General features: G+C 50.6%; 5 protein-coding genes across 5 annotated transcripts; all 5 read left to right on the plus strand.

Annotated features, from left to right (window-relative positions):
* Nucleotides 1–1,337: 1,337 nt before the first annotated feature.
* LTR84_009881 (uncharacterized protein) lies at nucleotides 1,338–3,340 on the plus strand (the record flags this gene model as incomplete). The annotated part of the gene is made up of 2 exons (XM_064853419.1): nucleotides 1,338–1,388; nucleotides 1,442–3,340. The coding sequence occupies 2 exons, from the start codon at nucleotides 1,338–1,340 to the stop codon at nucleotides 3,338–3,340; spliced, it is 1,950 nt and encodes a 649-aa protein (XP_064709818.1).
* Nucleotides 3,341–3,700: 360 nt separating this feature from the next.
* Nucleotides 3,701–4,540, plus strand: LTR84_009882 (uncharacterized protein; the record flags this gene model as incomplete). Its single annotated transcript, XM_064853420.1, has 2 exons — nucleotides 3,701–3,915; nucleotides 4,027–4,540. 2 exons carry the CDS (start codon nucleotides 3,701–3,703, stop codon nucleotides 4,538–4,540), a joined length of 729 nt encoding a protein of 242 aa, XP_064709819.1.
* A 2,637-nt stretch (nucleotides 4,541–7,177) lies between these two features.
* On the plus strand, nucleotides 7,178–7,777 carry LTR84_009883 (uncharacterized protein; the record flags this gene model as incomplete). The annotated part of the gene is made up of 1 exon (XM_064853421.1): nucleotides 7,178–7,777. One exon carries the CDS (start codon nucleotides 7,178–7,180, stop codon nucleotides 7,775–7,777), a length of 600 nt encoding a protein of 199 aa, XP_064709820.1.
* Nucleotides 7,778–9,967: 2,190 nt separating this feature from the next.
* LTR84_009884 (uncharacterized protein) lies at nucleotides 9,968–12,652 on the plus strand (the record flags this gene model as incomplete). Its single annotated transcript, XM_064853422.1, has 2 exons — nucleotides 9,968–10,116; nucleotides 10,171–12,652. The coding sequence occupies 2 exons, from the start codon at nucleotides 9,968–9,970 to the stop codon at nucleotides 12,650–12,652; spliced, it is 2,631 nt and encodes an 876-aa protein (XP_064709821.1).
* Nucleotides 12,653–14,016: 1,364 nt separating this feature from the next.
* On the plus strand, nucleotides 14,017–17,916 carry LTR84_009885 (uncharacterized protein; the record flags this gene model as incomplete). The annotated part of the gene is made up of 1 exon (XM_064853423.1): nucleotides 14,017–17,916. The coding sequence occupies one exon, from the start codon at nucleotides 14,017–14,019 to the stop codon at nucleotides 17,914–17,916; it is 3,900 nt and encodes a 1,299-aa protein (XP_064709822.1).
* Between the last annotated feature and the right edge of the window lie 414 nt (nucleotides 17,917–18,330).

Below are 18,330 nucleotides of genomic sequence, written 5' to 3' on the forward strand. Positions count from 1 at the left end.
AGCCTCTCGATCTTGTGCGCCTGTCGCTAGATGAAAGAGTCTTTGTTCGCCTGCGGGGAGACCGAGAATTAAAAGGCCGGCTCCATGTACGAATATCTTGACTCTCAGACCTTTGGTTTCTATTGACGAGGTTCTCAGGCCTATGACAGTCACTGTAATCTTGTCCTCGGCGAAGTCGAGGAGACAATATACACCATCGAAGAAGAGGATGATGGAGAAGAGAACATGAAGGTTGGTTAGACCCTTTTCGCGGTGGTTTCAGACACGCAGAATACTAAGAAAAGCGCATCTCAGGTCTCTAAAAAGCAATCAGAAATGCTCTTCGTTCGTGGTTGGTCTCCTGAAGAATGTCTGTCATATGCAGTCCTCGCTAATACTTTTCAGGCGATTCGGTCGTCCTGATCTCTCCTCAACCGAGCTCTTGAAGGCGATGTCATCACTTTCGAACATCAAGACGGAGTCACCTTCATAAGGGGCCTGGAGTGGTATGGGTAAACATGACGACGCTGCACCATAATGCATGTTGCGAAATGATCCCTGACAGCACCACCTCGCATATAACAGGAAGCCACCATCCATGTCTTTCGATTGGCAGAATAGGGTTGAATTCCACTGTTGGCGAACACGAGCAGATGACTCATATCAGACAACGGTACTGTTTCTCAGTCGAATGGCATGGAGGAAGACTATCGAACGCTGTAGCGACCAAGGTCAGTCACAGACTCACAGATACTGTCAGCCTGGTGGCGCGTTGGGTACTCCATAACTGAAGCAAGGCATACTCGTGCGGGGTTGTGTGTATTGCCCCCCCGAAACCTCGGAGTCTTAGGCACTTCCGGGCCTCCTCATAGAGGGTTCATAGCCAGTATAGGAACCCCATGGGACCCCCAAGGCCTTACGCAGAGCATGACATTATTTATCAAGATCGCCCGGAAGGACGCCTCTCTAGCCTGAAGCATCGTCTTACTCCTCCAGTGTGGGGTGATTCGATAGCAATTGCTCCTGCATGACTCAAATCCTCGATCCAGATTCCCCGCTCACTATGTGATGACTCTTTGATTGCTGTGCCCAACCTCAGTTGAGTTACTTCATAACAGAGTCTCTGTCCATCAACGTCGTCGTTCACTAGTCCATTACATCTCTCAACCTCAGCTCATCCGATTCTCAACATGATGCTCTCATAAGGTATCCCATTCTGTTCCGCCTTCTCTTCTCATTCCGAAAATGATCACACGAATACCTTGACGAGCGCGGGGGCGATTCCATCACTTCGATATCATTGATTCAACTCCATTCACCATTCAACTTGAACTAGTTTTACTCGCACTATATCCACCATGGGGACTCGAATAAAGCAATCTCTCCATGATCGTCGGAAAGGGGAGCTTGTACTTGGCCCCCAATCTGTTGCCCTGAAGCTGTGGCTAACTTCCCTTGACAGGCTCTCTCTGACTTTGCCGATTATGTGGACAAACAGCAGGCACAATCTCGTGTCAAGCGCACCGAGTCGGTCTATAGCGATAGCGGCTACTCTACTGCCACGATATCATCTGCCAATGAAGATCATGCAGAGCTCGACATCTTGGATCAACTCGGCTTGTCCGATAACCCGAGCCAAGTCAAACTGAAGCACTGGTTACTTGACTCTTCACCCGATGCCAGTGTAACATTGCACCAACTTTCTGGTCTTGTTCAGTCTCGACTAGATGAAGGCCATGGAGAGACTCTATTCGATTTGGGCTTGGAAGACAACGGCGAAACCATGGCGTTCACGAGAGAGAATTGGAACCTCGCGTTAGCAAGGGTGACCGAGGCTGCTTCATCTCTCAACGCTGCTGTCCGTGTGCTTTTAACATACAATGTAGGTGGTGACATTGAAATCACCACGAAGAACCCCAAGGATCCATTCTGCCACGGGAAACTTCTCATTCGACAGACTCCAGCGACTGCAGAGGAAGTCATTGAGACCCGCATAGCGGTCGTCGGGAATGTCGATGCAGGAAAGTCCACCATGCTAGGTGTTCTTGTCAAAGGCAACCTTGATGATGGTCGTGGCAAGGCCCGAGTCAATCTCTTTCGTCACAAACACGAGATTGAGTCTGGCCGAACCTCATCTGTGGGCATGGAGATTATGGGCTTTGATACTCATGGGGAGGTCGTAAGTTCCAATGTCCCTGGCCGAAAGCTTACCTGGGGCGAGATTGGCACTCGTTCGGCTAAAGTCATCTCGTTCACTGACCTTGCTGGTCATGAGAGATACCTGAGAACCACTGTCTTTGGTCTACTCTCATCTGCACCAAACTACTGCTTGCTCATGGTCGCAGCAAACAATGGCTTGATAGGTATGAGCAAGGAGCATCTGGGTATCGCTCTTGCTTTGAACGTGCCAGTTATGGTTGTCATCACCAAGATCGATATCTGTCCGCCTCAAATTCTAGAACAGACCATCACTCAACTCACCAAAATCCTCAAATCTCCTGGAGCTCGTAAAATCCCCATCTTTATCAAGACTCATGAAGAAACAGTCATGACTGCAACTCAATTCGTTTCACAGCGGATATGCCCGATCTTCCAAGTCTCCAATGTCACCGGCGAATGTCTTGACCTGGTACGCACCTTCCTGAACATTCTACCTCACCATGGACATTATGATAGCCAGGCCCCTTTCGAGTTCCACATCAATGACACTTTTTCCGTTCCATTCGTCGGAACAGTTGTATCTGGAGTGGTCAAGTCAGGCGTGATCCATGCTGGCGACTCGGTCTTGGTTGGTCCAGACTCCTTGGGACAATTTCAGACCACAAATATCCGGTCAATCGAGCGCAAGAGGATCCAAGTCCCAGCATGTAGCGCTGGACAGTCCGCTTCGTTCGCACTGAAGCGAATCCGACGGAAAGAAGTTCGAAAAGGAATGGTTGTACTGCCAAAGCTTGAGACCGTCACACCAAAGGTGTATCGGGAGTTTGTTGCTGAAGTTCTCATCCTCTCTCACGCCACAACCATTCGTCCGAAGTACCAAGCGATGCTTCATGTTGGTCCTGTCAGCCAGACTTGTGCGATAATAGACATTGATCGCGAGTTCATACGGACTGGAGACCGGGCTACTGTGGCATTCCGCTTTGTACAGCGTCCAGAATTTCTCGCGGTGGGTGAACGAATATTGTTTCGTGAAGGACGGACTAAAGGACTGGGAATCGTGAAATCCTTGGGTTATGAGGAAGGCTCTATAACTAAGCAGCCGGAAGCGCAAGAGAATGCTGATGGAGACAAGAGCAAGGGAAAGTCAAAGGCTGAAGAGACGGCGCCGAACGTGGTCTCAACTGGCAAGGCGAAACAGTGAGGAGGAGGGACACTTGTTTCAGCGAATGTAGATGGTACGGTGCATATGGGTGTGGTTTATCAATGTTATGGGTTTTTTCCTATCCCGTGTTCCGTTCTTTTTCTTGAACTTAAGTGGAAGCACCTCATACTCGCATTTTGCATAAAGGTTGTCAATGTGCAATAATCATCACATATGCTGGCAGTCTGTCTCCGTCTTGAGCCCCTGTCAATCCAAACGGCCAGTCCCACACTCGCAGCCTTGTCCCGATGACTAGCCTCGCATCCTGGCTAGTGTGCGTTAGTTCTAGTTCCCTGAAGTCCTCTTCGAATCTAAAATGTATCTCACCTCCAACTTTTCCTCATTCCTACATATTATACCATGTCCCAAGCACGGAAACGAAAGACCCAGAAGAATCAATCCGTGGTAGATAAGCAGACTGCCAGCCCGAGCTCGGACACAAGCCAGAAGATCTACGCGGAAGACATGGCAGCAGCATCCTCACTTGTGGCCGCACTACGGCGGCAGCCCGTCTGGATCGTGCTCGCGGTATCGAGCGGTGCCTGTGCGGCCATCAACGGCGTGTTCGCCAAACTGTAAGTGTTTACATGCCGAGTGGGATTCGTCTACAACTACTCCTACTCCTCCTCCTCCTCCTCCTCCACCATGTATCAAAATCTAATCTCATCCCCATTTCCCACCCGCAGAACAACGACAGCCCTCACATCAACCCTCTCCTCACACATCGCACTCCTCCTCTCCCTCTCGGCGACCAACAAAGTCATCGAATTCCTCGTGCGCGGCACCTTCTTCCTCCTGAACCTGGCCTTCAACGCGGCGATGTGGGCGCTCTTTACGGCAGCCCTGACCCGCGCAGACAGCACGACTCGCGTGTCGATCGTCAACGTGTCGGCCAACTTCGTCGTCACGGCCGTGCTGGGCTGGATGATCTTCAGCGAGAAGTTGAATGGCATGTGGTGGGGCGGCGCAAGTTTGCTGGCCATCGGGAATGTCGTTATCGGGCGCAGAGAGGAGGGGAAGAAGCCTGGTGGGACTTCAGGGCTGGATGAGACCGCCTTGGAGGCTGAAGAGGGTGAAGGATTACTTGGTAGGCGAGGGGATGGGGATGGGGACGACTTGCTCGTTGAGCTGGATGACACCGCTGCTCCTGATGATTCCCGGAGGCTCAGGCGTGCGGAGGAGGCGGATGCCCCGATTTGATACGAGGAGGTTGGACACCTGCGCTTCGAACACTTTCCAGGCTCTGTTCGACACACAACGGTTCACACCTGCGTCTATACAAGATACTAGGTCACCAGTGATGCCACGAAACCTGCGGGCATGCGGCATCCATGGACTTTGCGATACAGGATGAGAAGCTACTTGGCAGGAGATTTCGGATCTCAGCTAAACTGACATGCTTTTCCGTATGTCAGAATGGGTTGATCAATCGCGAGTGCTGTCCCAAGTCATAACTCTGAATCTATGCGGATTTATGGCACACGCTACGGGCGCTGTTGGACAACACCATACAATTGGGCGGCATTATACAAAGCCCAAAGTGCAGCACAGTTCATCAGCCCGGACAGGGAATCTCAGGACCACCGTCAAGCATCAACACCTCGGTGCCAGGGTTACGATGTGATTCGCAGTCTGGATGCGCAATAGTCATAATTCCGCGATCCTGATCAGACAATGCGGTGGTCAGGCCGAGCAACACCCGCCACAACAGGTGATACTGTGAGCAGCAGGTAGCGGGACAGGATGTGAAAACAGCTCGTATACACTTCTCGCACTCCTTCCCAATGAGGATACCACTCATGCATGAGAGATATTGATGTACCGATTTCACCCATCGTCAACTTCGTATGGACTCGGAGAAAAGACGGCAACGGGAGAACGATGTTCCTCGACGGGGGATTATTTTCGGAAGCGTCCCTTCGGAGTCTAGCTGAAACTGGAAAACATGAAGTCATCTCGGCAAATCTATTAGGGGTCTGATTGGGAGACACAGCAATGTCTTTCGTCATAGGGCTTGTGAAACGTGAAGTGGCTCATGATTCGATCTGCTTTCGGCCGTGCCCAAAGGGTGAGTGTAAATTGCGTCTGCCGAAAACCGCCCAAGTTGAGGGTGCTGCAGCTCGAGCCCGCCTCGTCAAGATCTCAACCATTGCGGCGTTCATCTGAGAACCAACGGCGCGAAAGTACAGGCTCTTTTACCAAAGTCAATGACTGTTACAGCTTACAGGTATCCAGGAGTCAGGGGATCGACCCCGAGGGGGCTCATGAGATTCATTCTCAGACAGGGAGGAGATGAGGCATCTCTCTCAGACCCCAGGAGACGTGTATTGGACCATGAAATATGTGGGGTATTTTCTGAGATTGGTGAGGCATCAAATGCATCACTAGTGACATTTTTAGGTCTCCTGCTCGACGCTGTTGTCACGAGTAACAATTAATAGTACTCATGATGCATGATGTGAAGGGATATGTGGAGTGCTCATCATTGGAAGAACATGGTCCCAATATTCCTGGATTATCACGGATCTACGGTCCTCAGACCACGGAACAATCAAGGCGGACGTGAGTTGATCTGCAGGGCCTAGAAAGACGATAAACTTGGAGGGTGGGCTGTCCAGTCTGTGGTCGTTTCAACATCGAGACTCTGAGAGATGGGAAGGACCCAAAATTGAGGGACCGACGTCAAGGTTTGAGCAGCACGAGGCGGAAACCGACGATGATTTGGCGAGATGCAGATGGTGGGCGACTGACCTGCAGGAAAATGAGGGAAGGGAACATGAAGGCGCAGGCTTCCAGACTCCCAGAGTCTGAATTTGGGACGGGCAGGGAACCAGGGAAGAGACACGAGTGGCAGCCCACTCGTAGGACACAAATGACACCATCATTGGGCAAGAAAGCGCTCGTGCGTGATCCAAAGGTGATTAGTGTACTCGGTCCTGTCGACGTGCTCACATTTACCCTGTTGCCGTCAGCAAAATCTCTCGCGCCGGTATCAGAAGTGCGGCTAAGCGACCCTCCTGCATAACAAGGGTGGCAATGGGCAACGTGGATTTCCGGCAATGCGCCCCCAGAACACCCAGCTGCACCAATGCGGCGCTGTCTAGCCTCGACATGCCTGTTACGAGGCGGCCATGACCAGTCGGAGCCTAGTCCTCCAGCGCAGGGACACCCGTGTGACCAATGATACTGCCATTTCTCGGCTGTGCCCAGCACAACAAGACCCGGCACCCCCAGAAGCCTTGACTCAAACTGGCTACTACTGACCAAGGTAGCGCCTACTAGTCCTCGCTCCTACTCGTACGACTCACGAGGTCTGCTGGCCACCCTCCCGTCTTTTTCAACCTCACAGTCGACTGGCACTCCTGCACCCGCAATTATCCCAGCTTCCCTTCCGTCTTGCTTGCCTTTTCGCCATCCACCGCCAATTCCCATTCCCATACTATTACTCTTTCATCACCGCCTCGTCTCACCCGCCATTCTCCATTCTCCATCATTCTACCTCGTACCTCTTCGCAGCCTTTCTATCTTCTTGTTCCATTTCCGCTTGCACTCGACCCTGCTCTGCACCTTTGCACATTCTTCTCAACAGAATAGACCTGTTTGAATTCCAAAGCTGCAAGCTTGACCCTCCTCAAAACAGTCAGCTGTGCCTAATCCGTCATTGTTTTGCCACTGTTTGATTAGCTGCTCTCCTGACCTCTCCCACCATTCTTCTCCAACCTATCAACCTTACATTCCATCTCGGAAGCTCCTAGATTCCAGCACATCATGTCGACATTCTTCTACGGTGCTCAACATCATCAGCAGCAACATCATCAAGTTCAACACCCCCACCCCATGCCTCAATCACATAACCACCATGGCCGCTCCAGAAGAGCACCACGCTTATCCTCGGCTCAAAACTCCCACCGTCAATTCCGTGGTCCCAAGATTGTCAAGGAAGTTGTGATATCCGAAGCTCCCAGCATGACTGCCTACCGAGCAAGATTTGAAGCCGGCCGTTCCTTCGATATCGACGACGACCTCGAGTTTTGTCCAAACCTCTTGACTTTTGATGAGGTTTGTGACGATTCTTCCATTTCAACATCCTTCCTTGCTGACCTTGAGAAGCGCCAATCTGTCACCTCCGGGTCTGATCGTTCTTCGCTGTCCAGTGGCTCTCCTAGCTCGTCTCCTCTACAAACCCAGATTCAACCTCATCAAATCACTCCCGCTTTGTCCATTTCCTCTGCTGCGACATCTGCATATATGTCTCCTCCAAGCTACACCAACAACAACAGCAGCAACCTTAAAATCCACCAACCCTCCGCTATTCGCTCGTCCCGCACTAGCGCCATTCCCATTGTAAACCCCTCGACCGGCAACCGCATTGCAAGCCCACCATCATCCATCTCCCCTGGTATGATGCAGCAGACAACCATGTCTCGTCGATGGTAGAGTGCTTGAACCTTTCATGCCTCTTACTCTTGTGCGGACCGCTGGCTGTGCCGCTCTTTTCTGCCGTGGCTGATGTTATGATGTTTGCTTTGCCTTTGCCGATCGCTGTACCGACAATTGTACCTCCTCATCTCACCTCTTTTGCTTTGTATATATGCACCATTACGATCCGAATACTATTATTGTCCATCGAGCGAAAGGCATTAGCGATCTGACGAAGATTTTACATCATGATACCAGCCATCTGTTGTGGAGGAAGAATATGGGCGGGAGTCAGGCACAGCATTTTTCCAAAAGACACATCGGTTTTAGCATTGGAGTTTTCGAGTACCATGAAGGTCAAGAGATCACGATAGAAGACGATCATCATCATCGTTGACGGTGTTTTTCCATCTACATGTTATTTTCTGGGGATTTACTTATATTTGCACAATCAAGCATGTGATGTGCTTTAACGGCTGGGGGTGGATGCGAAACAAAGATACCAGAAAGGTTTTGATGGGAATCCTGGTTGGGTTGGGTTGACGTCAGGATGAAAATATATGCACATCTCATGGAATGATGGCTGGCTGGTTTTTCAAAACGAATCTAGGCTTGCGACGGGTTGCGGTGTTCTTGCCAGCAAATGCAGATTTGGTTTGATGATAACCACTGCTCATGAGATGTATTTTTACCGATAGTATAGAGAGATGTTGAAAATCACAAGTCCTATGTGTTATACAAAAAAACGTCACTCCTTCCAGACATGATCATAAGACGGTTGCGCCGCAGTAGAGAAGTCCATGTGACACCGTCACCCGACATGGGGAGTTTGGTCTGCTTGTGACAAGGGCTGCCCATGAAGTACCTCCTACAGATGCTTGGATCCTCCAGGCTGACTTGGAATGAGAAGCTCCGACTACCTAGGTATGTTTGAATACCTGAGAATTTCAACCAGGCAGACAGGAATCGCCACAATGAGCCAGCCTTGCAGATGCAGAGCTTCAGCTCCGCAAGGGACGGAGTACAGAACAGACACTACACTCTCAAAGAGACATACCTATCCGGAGGGTGGCTGTGTTTTGATGCGATGGCGGGGTTGAAGTGGTGCGGGAGGCAGGAGTGGTGGCCCTGGTGGGAGGAGAGGCTGAGCGTCAAGCTAACTAGGGAGGGGCTGAAATAGGGGACGATGAATTCTGAGGCGTGCCAGTCCACCCAAGCTACAGTACTCCGTACATGCCAATGTTCGAATGGCGGGTCGGCTTGCGTGTTCTTCATTCAGATTCCTCATCTTATTTGATGGGGTTTAAGTACAGTATCTTGGTCGGAAAATCGTACGTGCTTGGGTATTCAGTTAGTGGGGCAACTCTGGTCTGGTCATTCCAATACAGTTGAAGTTCAGCCTCCCTAACGTGAGGCAGCTTCTGGGAGCTCGTCTAGATGGGATGTCGTTCCACATATACAAGCCTGAGAGAGGGGAGTAAAGAATGCGCTAGAGGGGTCTTACTACACTAGTGATTGAAGGTTGGAAGAGACATCAGCTGAAAAGCCCAGATGCTGATAGGGAACTGCAATATAATATTCTGTCTTGGCATTGAGCAAAAGTCATTGACACATGCGGGAACCATATCATCATATCACAAACTGACCTCATTCCTTAATTCAAACCCCATCGTCGCTTGCACACAGTCTCACACTTTTGCCATAATCCTGGTATTCTCAACACAATCACGTCAAGACACTGTCGTGTCTTGAGTAGAGACAACAATGGCGTTATCCTCCAGGAATGTGCTCCTGGTGTTGTTGCTTGCACTAATATTGTTCACTTGTCGAGCAGATGCTTTCGGAGCAGGCAGTGAGTGATGCTCCAATTTATACTTTCTCGATTTCGACCCAGAGACCTCCATTGCTTCTGTCTCTCGGCCCAGTGATGAATTGCGGATCATGCTGACAGCTCCCACCCCTCGTGAATAGATATCGCTTCGATCTCCGCCATTGAAGGCAAGAATTGGCGTCATGGAGATATTGAAGATGTCTTGAAGACTATTGCTTGCATCCGTCATCACAAATGGAATTCCATGATGATCAAACGTGTTTACTTTGGGTTTGTCCACCTCCACCTCCTCCGGCCCTCGCCCCCCCTTCCCTTTGGCGATGACTGCTGACGGACGGATGTATTGCAGAAACTGGTTGCGGGACTATTCTCAGGCCATGGATACAGGCGCTCTCAAGAAGGCGCAACCTGAGACAATCCGTATATTGGTCTGGCTACTTTCTTTCCTCGGTTTCGGATATGCTACTGCTGAGTTCGAGGTTACCTCGGAGAGACTTGGGGTTTACAGACCGGAGGAGCATATCGAGTATGAATATCCTCGCTCCAGGTAAAAAGTGCCAAATTCTAACCACACTTCTAGCAACCCAAAGGATTATAACGACAACGAAGATGCCAGGAAGTATGACGCTCGTCTTCGTGGTCCAGTTCGTGATGTCGAGCTCCAAATCGACATGCAAACCGGCATGAAGAACTACATCGCCAATGGCAACGGTGACTGGGCCACTTCGGCTGCATTTGTCAAATTCAGTTTTGAGCGAAGCATTCATCATGGAAGACTTTACACCAATGGAAGCGGCTTCTTCAAGGGTAAAGATGAAGACCTTGCCGAAGCATTGCGATGCCTTGGCCAAGGGTTGCACACACTGGAAGATTTTGGCGCTCACACAAACTACGTCGAGCTTGTGTTGAGAGACCTGGGTTTCCACAACGTCTTCCCACATGTGGGTGTGGCCACAGGTATCAATCTCCGCGGAAAGCAGACGTTCCCCCTAGTCACTGGTACTTTCGGAATGGTCGACTTTTATCACTCGGTGCTAGGCGAGGCCACAGACCATTTCACACAAAGTGAAATCAACGAAATGGACAACGCTCTAGGAACTGCCCAACAAGCAGCCTCATCCTCAAATCCGCTGACTACGCTGGTCAAATTGCTTTCCAAGGTTCCGGGTACCAAAGACCTCTGCGATGAAGCCGAGCGTCTTCAATCTACATCTCAAGCGCAAGCTCGGGCTAATGAGCAAGGAGGGTTTGGAGGTGGTAGCCGTGGCATCGATGACAATTATGGCGGAAGCACACGCGGAGCTGATGACTGGCAAAATACACGCGCCTCAAACGCAGGCTTCCCTCAATCGCAAGGTCATGATCAATGGGCTGGACAGCAGCAACAGCAACAAAATTGGGGCCACTCTCAAGATCAGTGGCAAGGACACAGTCAACAACAAAACTACAACTCACAGAATCAATTCCCCGGAGCACAACACAATTGGAATCAACCTGCACAGCAAGACTGGCAGCATCAACAACAGCAACAGCAAAACTGGCAGCAGACTCAATCCCAGCAGCAGAGTGGGCATCAACAGGGCGGTCAACAACAGCAGTTCACAGCTCCTTCCGGACTGGAGGGAATGCCCAACTTTGATCCTGCAAAAACCGTCGCTCAGATCTACCCCATTCTCGTGTTCCGCGATAAAGTGGTACGAACCATCAGTTCAATCATCGAGAAGATTCCGGGGCTCGAAGCACTAGTAGACCGGATTACCGAGACTCTCACAGTCTTCATCCTGTCTCTTTTGGCACCCTTTGTACGACCGGTGATCAACGCAATTTCAAAGACCTTGCAGACTGGAAGCGAGGGTGTGATCAATTCATCAGGCAAGCATCAGTATGAGGTCTGGACCGATCCTCATTGCTCGGACCCCACGCATTCCATGCTCAGTAAAGATCACTTCAGCAACTTGCTCAACGAGCCAGCAGGCAGTGTCGCAGCTGAGATCTTGAAGTACATCGCACCAAGAGTTCTCTATGCGTGGGAACACCCCGATGTTCCTGTCCAGCAAGTCCTGCAGGACGTGGAGAGTATTTTCCACCATCCTTCTCTCCGTAACGAGAGGAACGAAGCGCATCGAAACATGTACAATGCTGTGAAGCAGTGGGTCGACTCCAGATCGGACCGCGGTAGGGGTCTCGAAGCCGTTCTGAGCTCTGAAGCCGTCCGTGAGGGTAAAAATCACAAGGGAGGTGTCAACGAACATGCTCACGTCCAACACCACGCGGCTCCTGCTCAGCATCAGTCCAACACCAGCGGTCTTGGTGCCTTTACAAGTTTCATTCCAGGCCAGCATGGCGGTGGCGGTGGAGGTCATCAATCTAACTCTGGCGCTTTTGGAGCTCTTTCCAGCTTCATTCCGGGCCAGCATGGCGGCGGCGGCGGAGGTCATCAGTCCGGCTCTGGTGGTCTCGGGGCCTTCACGAGTTTCCTTCCTGGACAGGGTGGGAGCGGCCACTCAGGCCAGAATAGCAACCCACTAGGCGCGGTCGGAAACATGATTGGAAGCTTCACGGGTGGAGGCGGCCATCAAGGCGGATCGCAACATCACGGTGGTGGTGGTGGCGGCGGCGGATTTGGAGACGTTCTCAATCTCGCCGGCAAGCTCCCCATTCCCGGTGCCTCGAATCTCAGCAAGTACGGCAAGATGATGGGCAGCTTTGGCGGCGGAGGCGGCAAGCGTGGACTCGACGACAACGACACAGGAGGCTATGGGGGGAGTGAACTGGGTGGAGCCAGAGAGTTACACGAGGCCGCTGCTCACGGCAGTCAATACGGTAGCGGACTTGAACCTGGTGCTCCTCCAGCGAGATCACCTTCCCCAATGCCCATGCAACCCCCAGCGGGCTATGAACAATATGGTCAAGGAGTCGGCACCTATGGACAGGAAGGACAGAATTATCAGTATCAGACGTCCTACCAGGATCCTTACCAGAGTCAAGGTCAGGGTCAAGGTCAGTACGACAGTAATGCCGGTGCGGGATATGGAGGGCAGAACCAGAACTACTACCGCTGAAAGGGCGTTCTGCAGCAACCAACAGACTTGATGAAGGTATGAAGGAATGAGAAGATGATGCGGTAGAGGCTGCCACGATGATTGAAGCGATGCACGCGTCACGAGGCCAGAGGGTGCGTCAAAAAACTCAGTACGATAGACAATCGAAAAAACTCGTTCCAGATTAGATCAATGATCGCGCAATTAAGTGTCGCACACTAATGTACGAATGATATACTGCTATCTAGGCACTATGGATGGATGGCAGTGTCAGCACAATGACTCTAGTTAGAGGTCGAGATCTAGTGAATCCATCGAGGTTAATTCTAGCCTTGTGTGCCGCGGCAGCAAAGCCTTGCCTGAGCCAAGAATCCACCACAATGCAAACGCGTAATCTTGGACGGGCACGGGACGGCAAGGTCTAGAAGGAGATTAGACGGCGGGAGGTGTTTCAATGTCGATTTTGAGTCATTGAGATTAAGGCAAGATTGTCACTCGACGAACCTTGGTCGGCTATTCACACTCAGAGTCGTTTGAGAAAGTCGTTTGAGCAAGTCGCTTGAGAGATGAATGGTAGTCTGATGATGTTTCTTTGTGCTGCGCCACGTGTTTTTGTCTTTGTCTAAATGAGTTAGCACATTGTTTGTAACCTGTGGGCAGTTCCAGTTGGAAGCTCAACGACCCGAAAACTTGAAATCGTGTTGCGGGGCGGCACGCAAGAGGGCTCAGGCCTTGGAATTTAGGCAAGCTAGGCGCTCGGTTAGTGAACTTAGTTAAAGAGACCAGGAGAGATGGCGCGCCCGTTGGCGTCAAATTGTCAAGGATTAGGGGCAGTCGAGTGAATTGACTGGTGAACAAGGCCTCCGTGCTCCTGTCCGTTTGGCGCCTCCGTCGTCATCTTGCGCCAACCGTTCCTCTGCAGATCGGCCTGAGACAATCACCATCACGATGGCAAAGTCGACCATGACATCTCTCCGTCAATGACACTCAGCCTGGTGGTGGCATCAAGAAATCAAGATACGCATTCCCTGTTCAATCGGTGTGCCAGTGCTCCACTCATTTCTTTACCACTCCCACTCCCCTCTTTATCCTTTCTTCCCCGTCTTCTTGATCTCTATTGTCTCCCGTTATTTTCAAAGATAGCCCATTCGGCACCTCAACGCCTCTTTGTCTCCTCTTTATCGTTCTATCTTGAGCGTGCGTGGGTTCTCAGAGAACCGGGCGTGTACCGTCTACTTGGTCTCACTCACATTACAATCACATCTGTATCGAAATTCCTCGTTTGCAATACCTTCAACAAATCCAACACCCAGTCATGCTTTTAAGGTTCCAAAAACCTTAGACCTCCCAGAAACATTCCGAAACTCTAATCATCTAATATCAAAATGTCGATTGTTAACAACACTTTGGATATTGGAGGAAGCAATGCTGCGGCTGAACAGAAAAATGGCCAGAGCGCCAGTCAATTCGCCGCCTCTCTCATTACCGCCATTGCCATCTTCGCCGTCCAAGTCATCCTTTTCCTCCTGATCAAAGATCGTTTCGCACGCATCTACCAACCCAGAACGTATCTGGTCCCTGAAAGAGAACGTACCAAACCCACTCCGCCAGGATGGTGGGCTTGGATTGCCCCCGTACTCACCACGTCCAATTCCGACTTCGTCCAGAAATGCGGTCTTGACGCCTATTTCTTCCTACGATACCTCCGCACGCTTCTCAAGATCTTTGTGCCTGCGGCCTTGGTCATCCTTCCCATACTGATCCCACTGAACCTTGTCGATGGTCGTGGGGCACGCTTTGCCCTGGGTCAACAAGAAAACGCGTCCAATGTGACGGGATTAGATCAGTTGGCATGGGGTAATGTTGCACCAGACCATACAGGCCGCTACTGGGCCCACTGGCTCCTCGCCTTGGCCCTGGTAATTTGGATCTGCTATGTCTCGTTCGATGAGTTGCGTGGATACATTCGCATGCGTCAGGCATACATAACGTCCCCTCAACATCGTCTTCGTGCATCTGCAACCACCGTACTTGTGAGTTCGATACCTCAGAAGTGGTGCAATGTCGAGTCTCTTGATGGCCTCTTCGATGTCTTTCCTGGTGGTTTGAGGAATATCTGGATCAACAGGAATTTCGACGAGTTGAACGACAAGATCAAGAAACGTGATAAGCTTGCTTCAACCCTGGAGGCCGCCGAGAGTGAGCTCATCAAGAAATGCTTCAAACAAAACGAAAAGAACATTGCCAAAGCCGAAAAAGCAGCTGGCAAGAAGTTGTCAAAGTCCGATAAAAAGACGAGAGCTGCCATTCGCGATGAAGCTGGCGAGAAAGCTGCTCATGGACATGGTATCACCACTGGCAATCCTCATCAAGTTGATCACAACCTTCGCGATATCCTTGATGGACACGACGATCGATCCGGCTCTTCTGCCTCCTCCTCCGACGTTGAGTCCGATATCGAAGACGACCAGCCTCGCAGACGTGCTATTCCTATTCCTGTCATCGGTGAGGGCATCACAGCTGTTACACAGGGTTTGGACAAGTTTGGTACCAAGCTGCTGGGAGGCATTCGAGGAGTCAACAAAGGAGTCAACGATACCATCGATACCACCAATGGTTTCATGGCCCAGGACATGGAGGAGAGAGAGCAAGGAAGATCGTCCGGTGATCAGAAGCACTCTCATGACTCTAGAAGACGTCTTCATCATACGTCCAAGCAAAGAGCTCCAGGACAACCCAAAACCACTCATGCAAAGGATGCTTCCGCAGGAGGAGCTCCAGCCACTCCAGCTGATCGTGGCAGATCTTTCGAGAAGAGTCCTCGGGATTTTGGTCAACTCAGCCCAATCTCTCAATCTAGTACGATGAGAGATGATAAAACCCGACCTGAAAAGCCACTGACCAAGTTCGAAAAGTTCAAGAAGGCAATTGGACTTGGCTCCGAGGAGAAGGAGCATGTCGACTATCCCGAGGCGTTCGCAGATGGTTTCCATCACGACCCAGACGATGCCGTATGGCGCCGTTACCTGAAAGACAAGGATCGTGAGACCATGAGAATGCCTATATTTGGTTGGCAATGGATGTTCGCCCTTCCACTGGTCGGCCAGAAGGTTGACAAGATCGAATATTGTCGGAAAGAGGTTGCCAGGCTCAACACCGAGATTGAAGATGACCAAGCCCACCCCGAACGATTTCCGCTCATGAATTCGGCTTTCATCCAGTTCAACCACCAAGTTGCAGCACATATGGCCTGTCAAAGTGTCAGTCATCATCTTCCCAAACAGATGGCTCCACGTCTGGTCGAGATCGATCCCAACGACGTCATCTGGGATAACATGTCAATCCCCTGGTGGTCGGCCTACATTCGAACTGGAGGCGTTCTCGTTATTGTCTCGGGGATGATCCTCCTCTGGGCTATCCCTGTTGCCTTCACATCTGCCCTTTCACAAATTGAAACCGCCGCCAAAAGCTTCTCATTCCTACACTGGATAATGAGTATTCCAGCTTGGTTCCGAAGTGTATTGCAGGGTGTTCTACCTCCAGCATTGCTCGGTTTGCTCTTGTTCCTGCTACCCCTTATCCTGAGGTTCCTGGTGCGACTTCAAGGGACTCAATCTGGTATGCTTGTGGAACTATCTGTTCAAAGATACTATTTCTGGTTCCTCTTTGTGCAGCTTTTCTTGGTTGTCTCAATCGCCGGTGCTTTGACACAGTTCTTTGCTCTGTTCCAGAGTGTGGAAGGGTTTACAAATGTCCCCTCTCTGCTTGGTTCCAACATTCCCAAAGCCTCCAATTATTTCTTCTCGTACATGCTGCTTCAGGCATTGTCTGTTAGTGCGGGAGCCCTTTTACAAGTCGGGTCACTAATTGGCTGGTTCATTCTTGCTCCCATCCTCGACAGCACGGCAAGAGCCAAATTCAAGCGACAAACCAGCTTGTCAAATATCCAGTGGGGTACTTTCTTCCCGGTCTACACAAACTTGGCTTGTATCGGTTTAATCTACTCAGTGATATCACCGCTGATCTTACTGTTCAACATTATTACCTTCTCCTTATTCTGGTTCGTCTACAGATACAATACCCTCTATGTTACGAGATTCACTCGAGACACTGGTGGTCTTCTGTACCCAAATGCGATCAACTTCACCTTTGTGGGAATATACGTGATGGAGATTGCCCTGATTGGCATGTTCTTCCTGGTTAGAGATGAACACGGTGATGTGTCGTGTGCTGGACAAGGCATTGGTACGATCGTCATGTTGATCCTGACGGCTGGCTATCAATTGCTTTTGAATAATGCCTTTAGTCCGCTTTTCAGATATCTACCTATCACACTCGAGGACGATGCCGTGAGACGAGACGAAGAGTTCGCACGTGCTATGATGCATAAACATGGTGTCATTGATGACGAAGAAGATGGTGTCGATATAGAAGATCAGTTGGAACAAAGGGAACACGATGAAAGGGATGAGAATCGAGATCAACAAGAGTACGAACTCGAGCAGATTGACGCAGAGAAAACCGAGCGATTGGAACGACAACGATCCAAGAGACTCCCATCACTTGCACCGTACGAATTCCAAAACCCAGAAATCGCAATGAATCTGGACGCAGAGAGCAAAGGTGTTCGATGGGCCAAAGCCGCCGCCCACAAGACGACTGGAACCACGAAAAATTTGATTCCGCGAAATCTTGTCCGCAAAGATAATCGTGAGAGCCGAAAGTCGTGGGCAGATCGTGACAATACTCGCAACCGCAGAGCGTCCAACTTCGGTGAATGGAACAGCCCCTCTCAAAGCCGTAGCCGAGTTAGAAGCGAGGCTGGTGTTCTGGAAGGAGGTCAACCATCCGCTCGACGATCCCATCATCCCAAGAGACACGAGTCACCTCCTCGCAACATCGCTGGAAATGTTCTTGATACGATCAATAACTTCAACCCTCTCACCAGCAACGAGAAAGATGTTGAGGCACAACGCGCCGCCCGCAATCAACTTGCAGATGCACTCTTCGCTGGCGTTAACGACGAACTGGAAGATCTGACGCCCGAGGAGCGTGACAAGTTGGTGCAGCGAGCGTTCCAGCACAGTGCCTTACGCGCTCGAAGGCCTGTGATCTGGCTGCCACGTGATGAACTCGGCGTTAGCGACGATGAAGTTCACCGTATGGGTCAATTCAGCTCGAACCTGTGGGTCAGTAATGTGCGACAAGGCCTCGACTCAAAAGGGCGATGTGTTTACTCTGGTGCACCGCCAGATTTCAGCGAGGTCGATCTGATCCAGCTCTAGACTCCTCGGCAAAAGACATGAGAAATTCCATGTATTATGAATCAACAACTAGTTCTTTTATTCCACCACTGTCGGCACTTCAGCAAGCGTTCTTCTTTCTTAATCAAGTCTTGTTTGCTTACGAGCCAGCACATGATGATGTACGTACGTTCACACTTATGACGACCACCAGTCCGACTTCAGTCGAGAGATTATGGTAGCCTCTGACAACCAAGGCGATAGCATGGAAAAGGAAGCGGGGAAGCGAGGCTCGGAGATGGCAGCTATGACATGACCGTAACGTATTCAAACTGTATATATATATGTATATGTGTATACCTATGACTGTTTCACGTATTAATTGCCGTGTTCCCAACGCGCTACAATGTGATTGCATTGACAGGCAGATTGAATCCAAATGGAACGCTTCATCCA

The sequence above is a fragment of the Exophiala bonariae genome, assembly GCF_035927105.1.
Source record: "Exophiala bonariae strain CCFEE 5792 chromosome Unknown scaffold_4, whole genome shotgun sequence".
Classification (NCBI taxonomy): domain Eukaryota; kingdom Fungi; phylum Ascomycota; class Eurotiomycetes; order Chaetothyriales; family Herpotrichiellaceae; genus Exophiala; species Exophiala bonariae.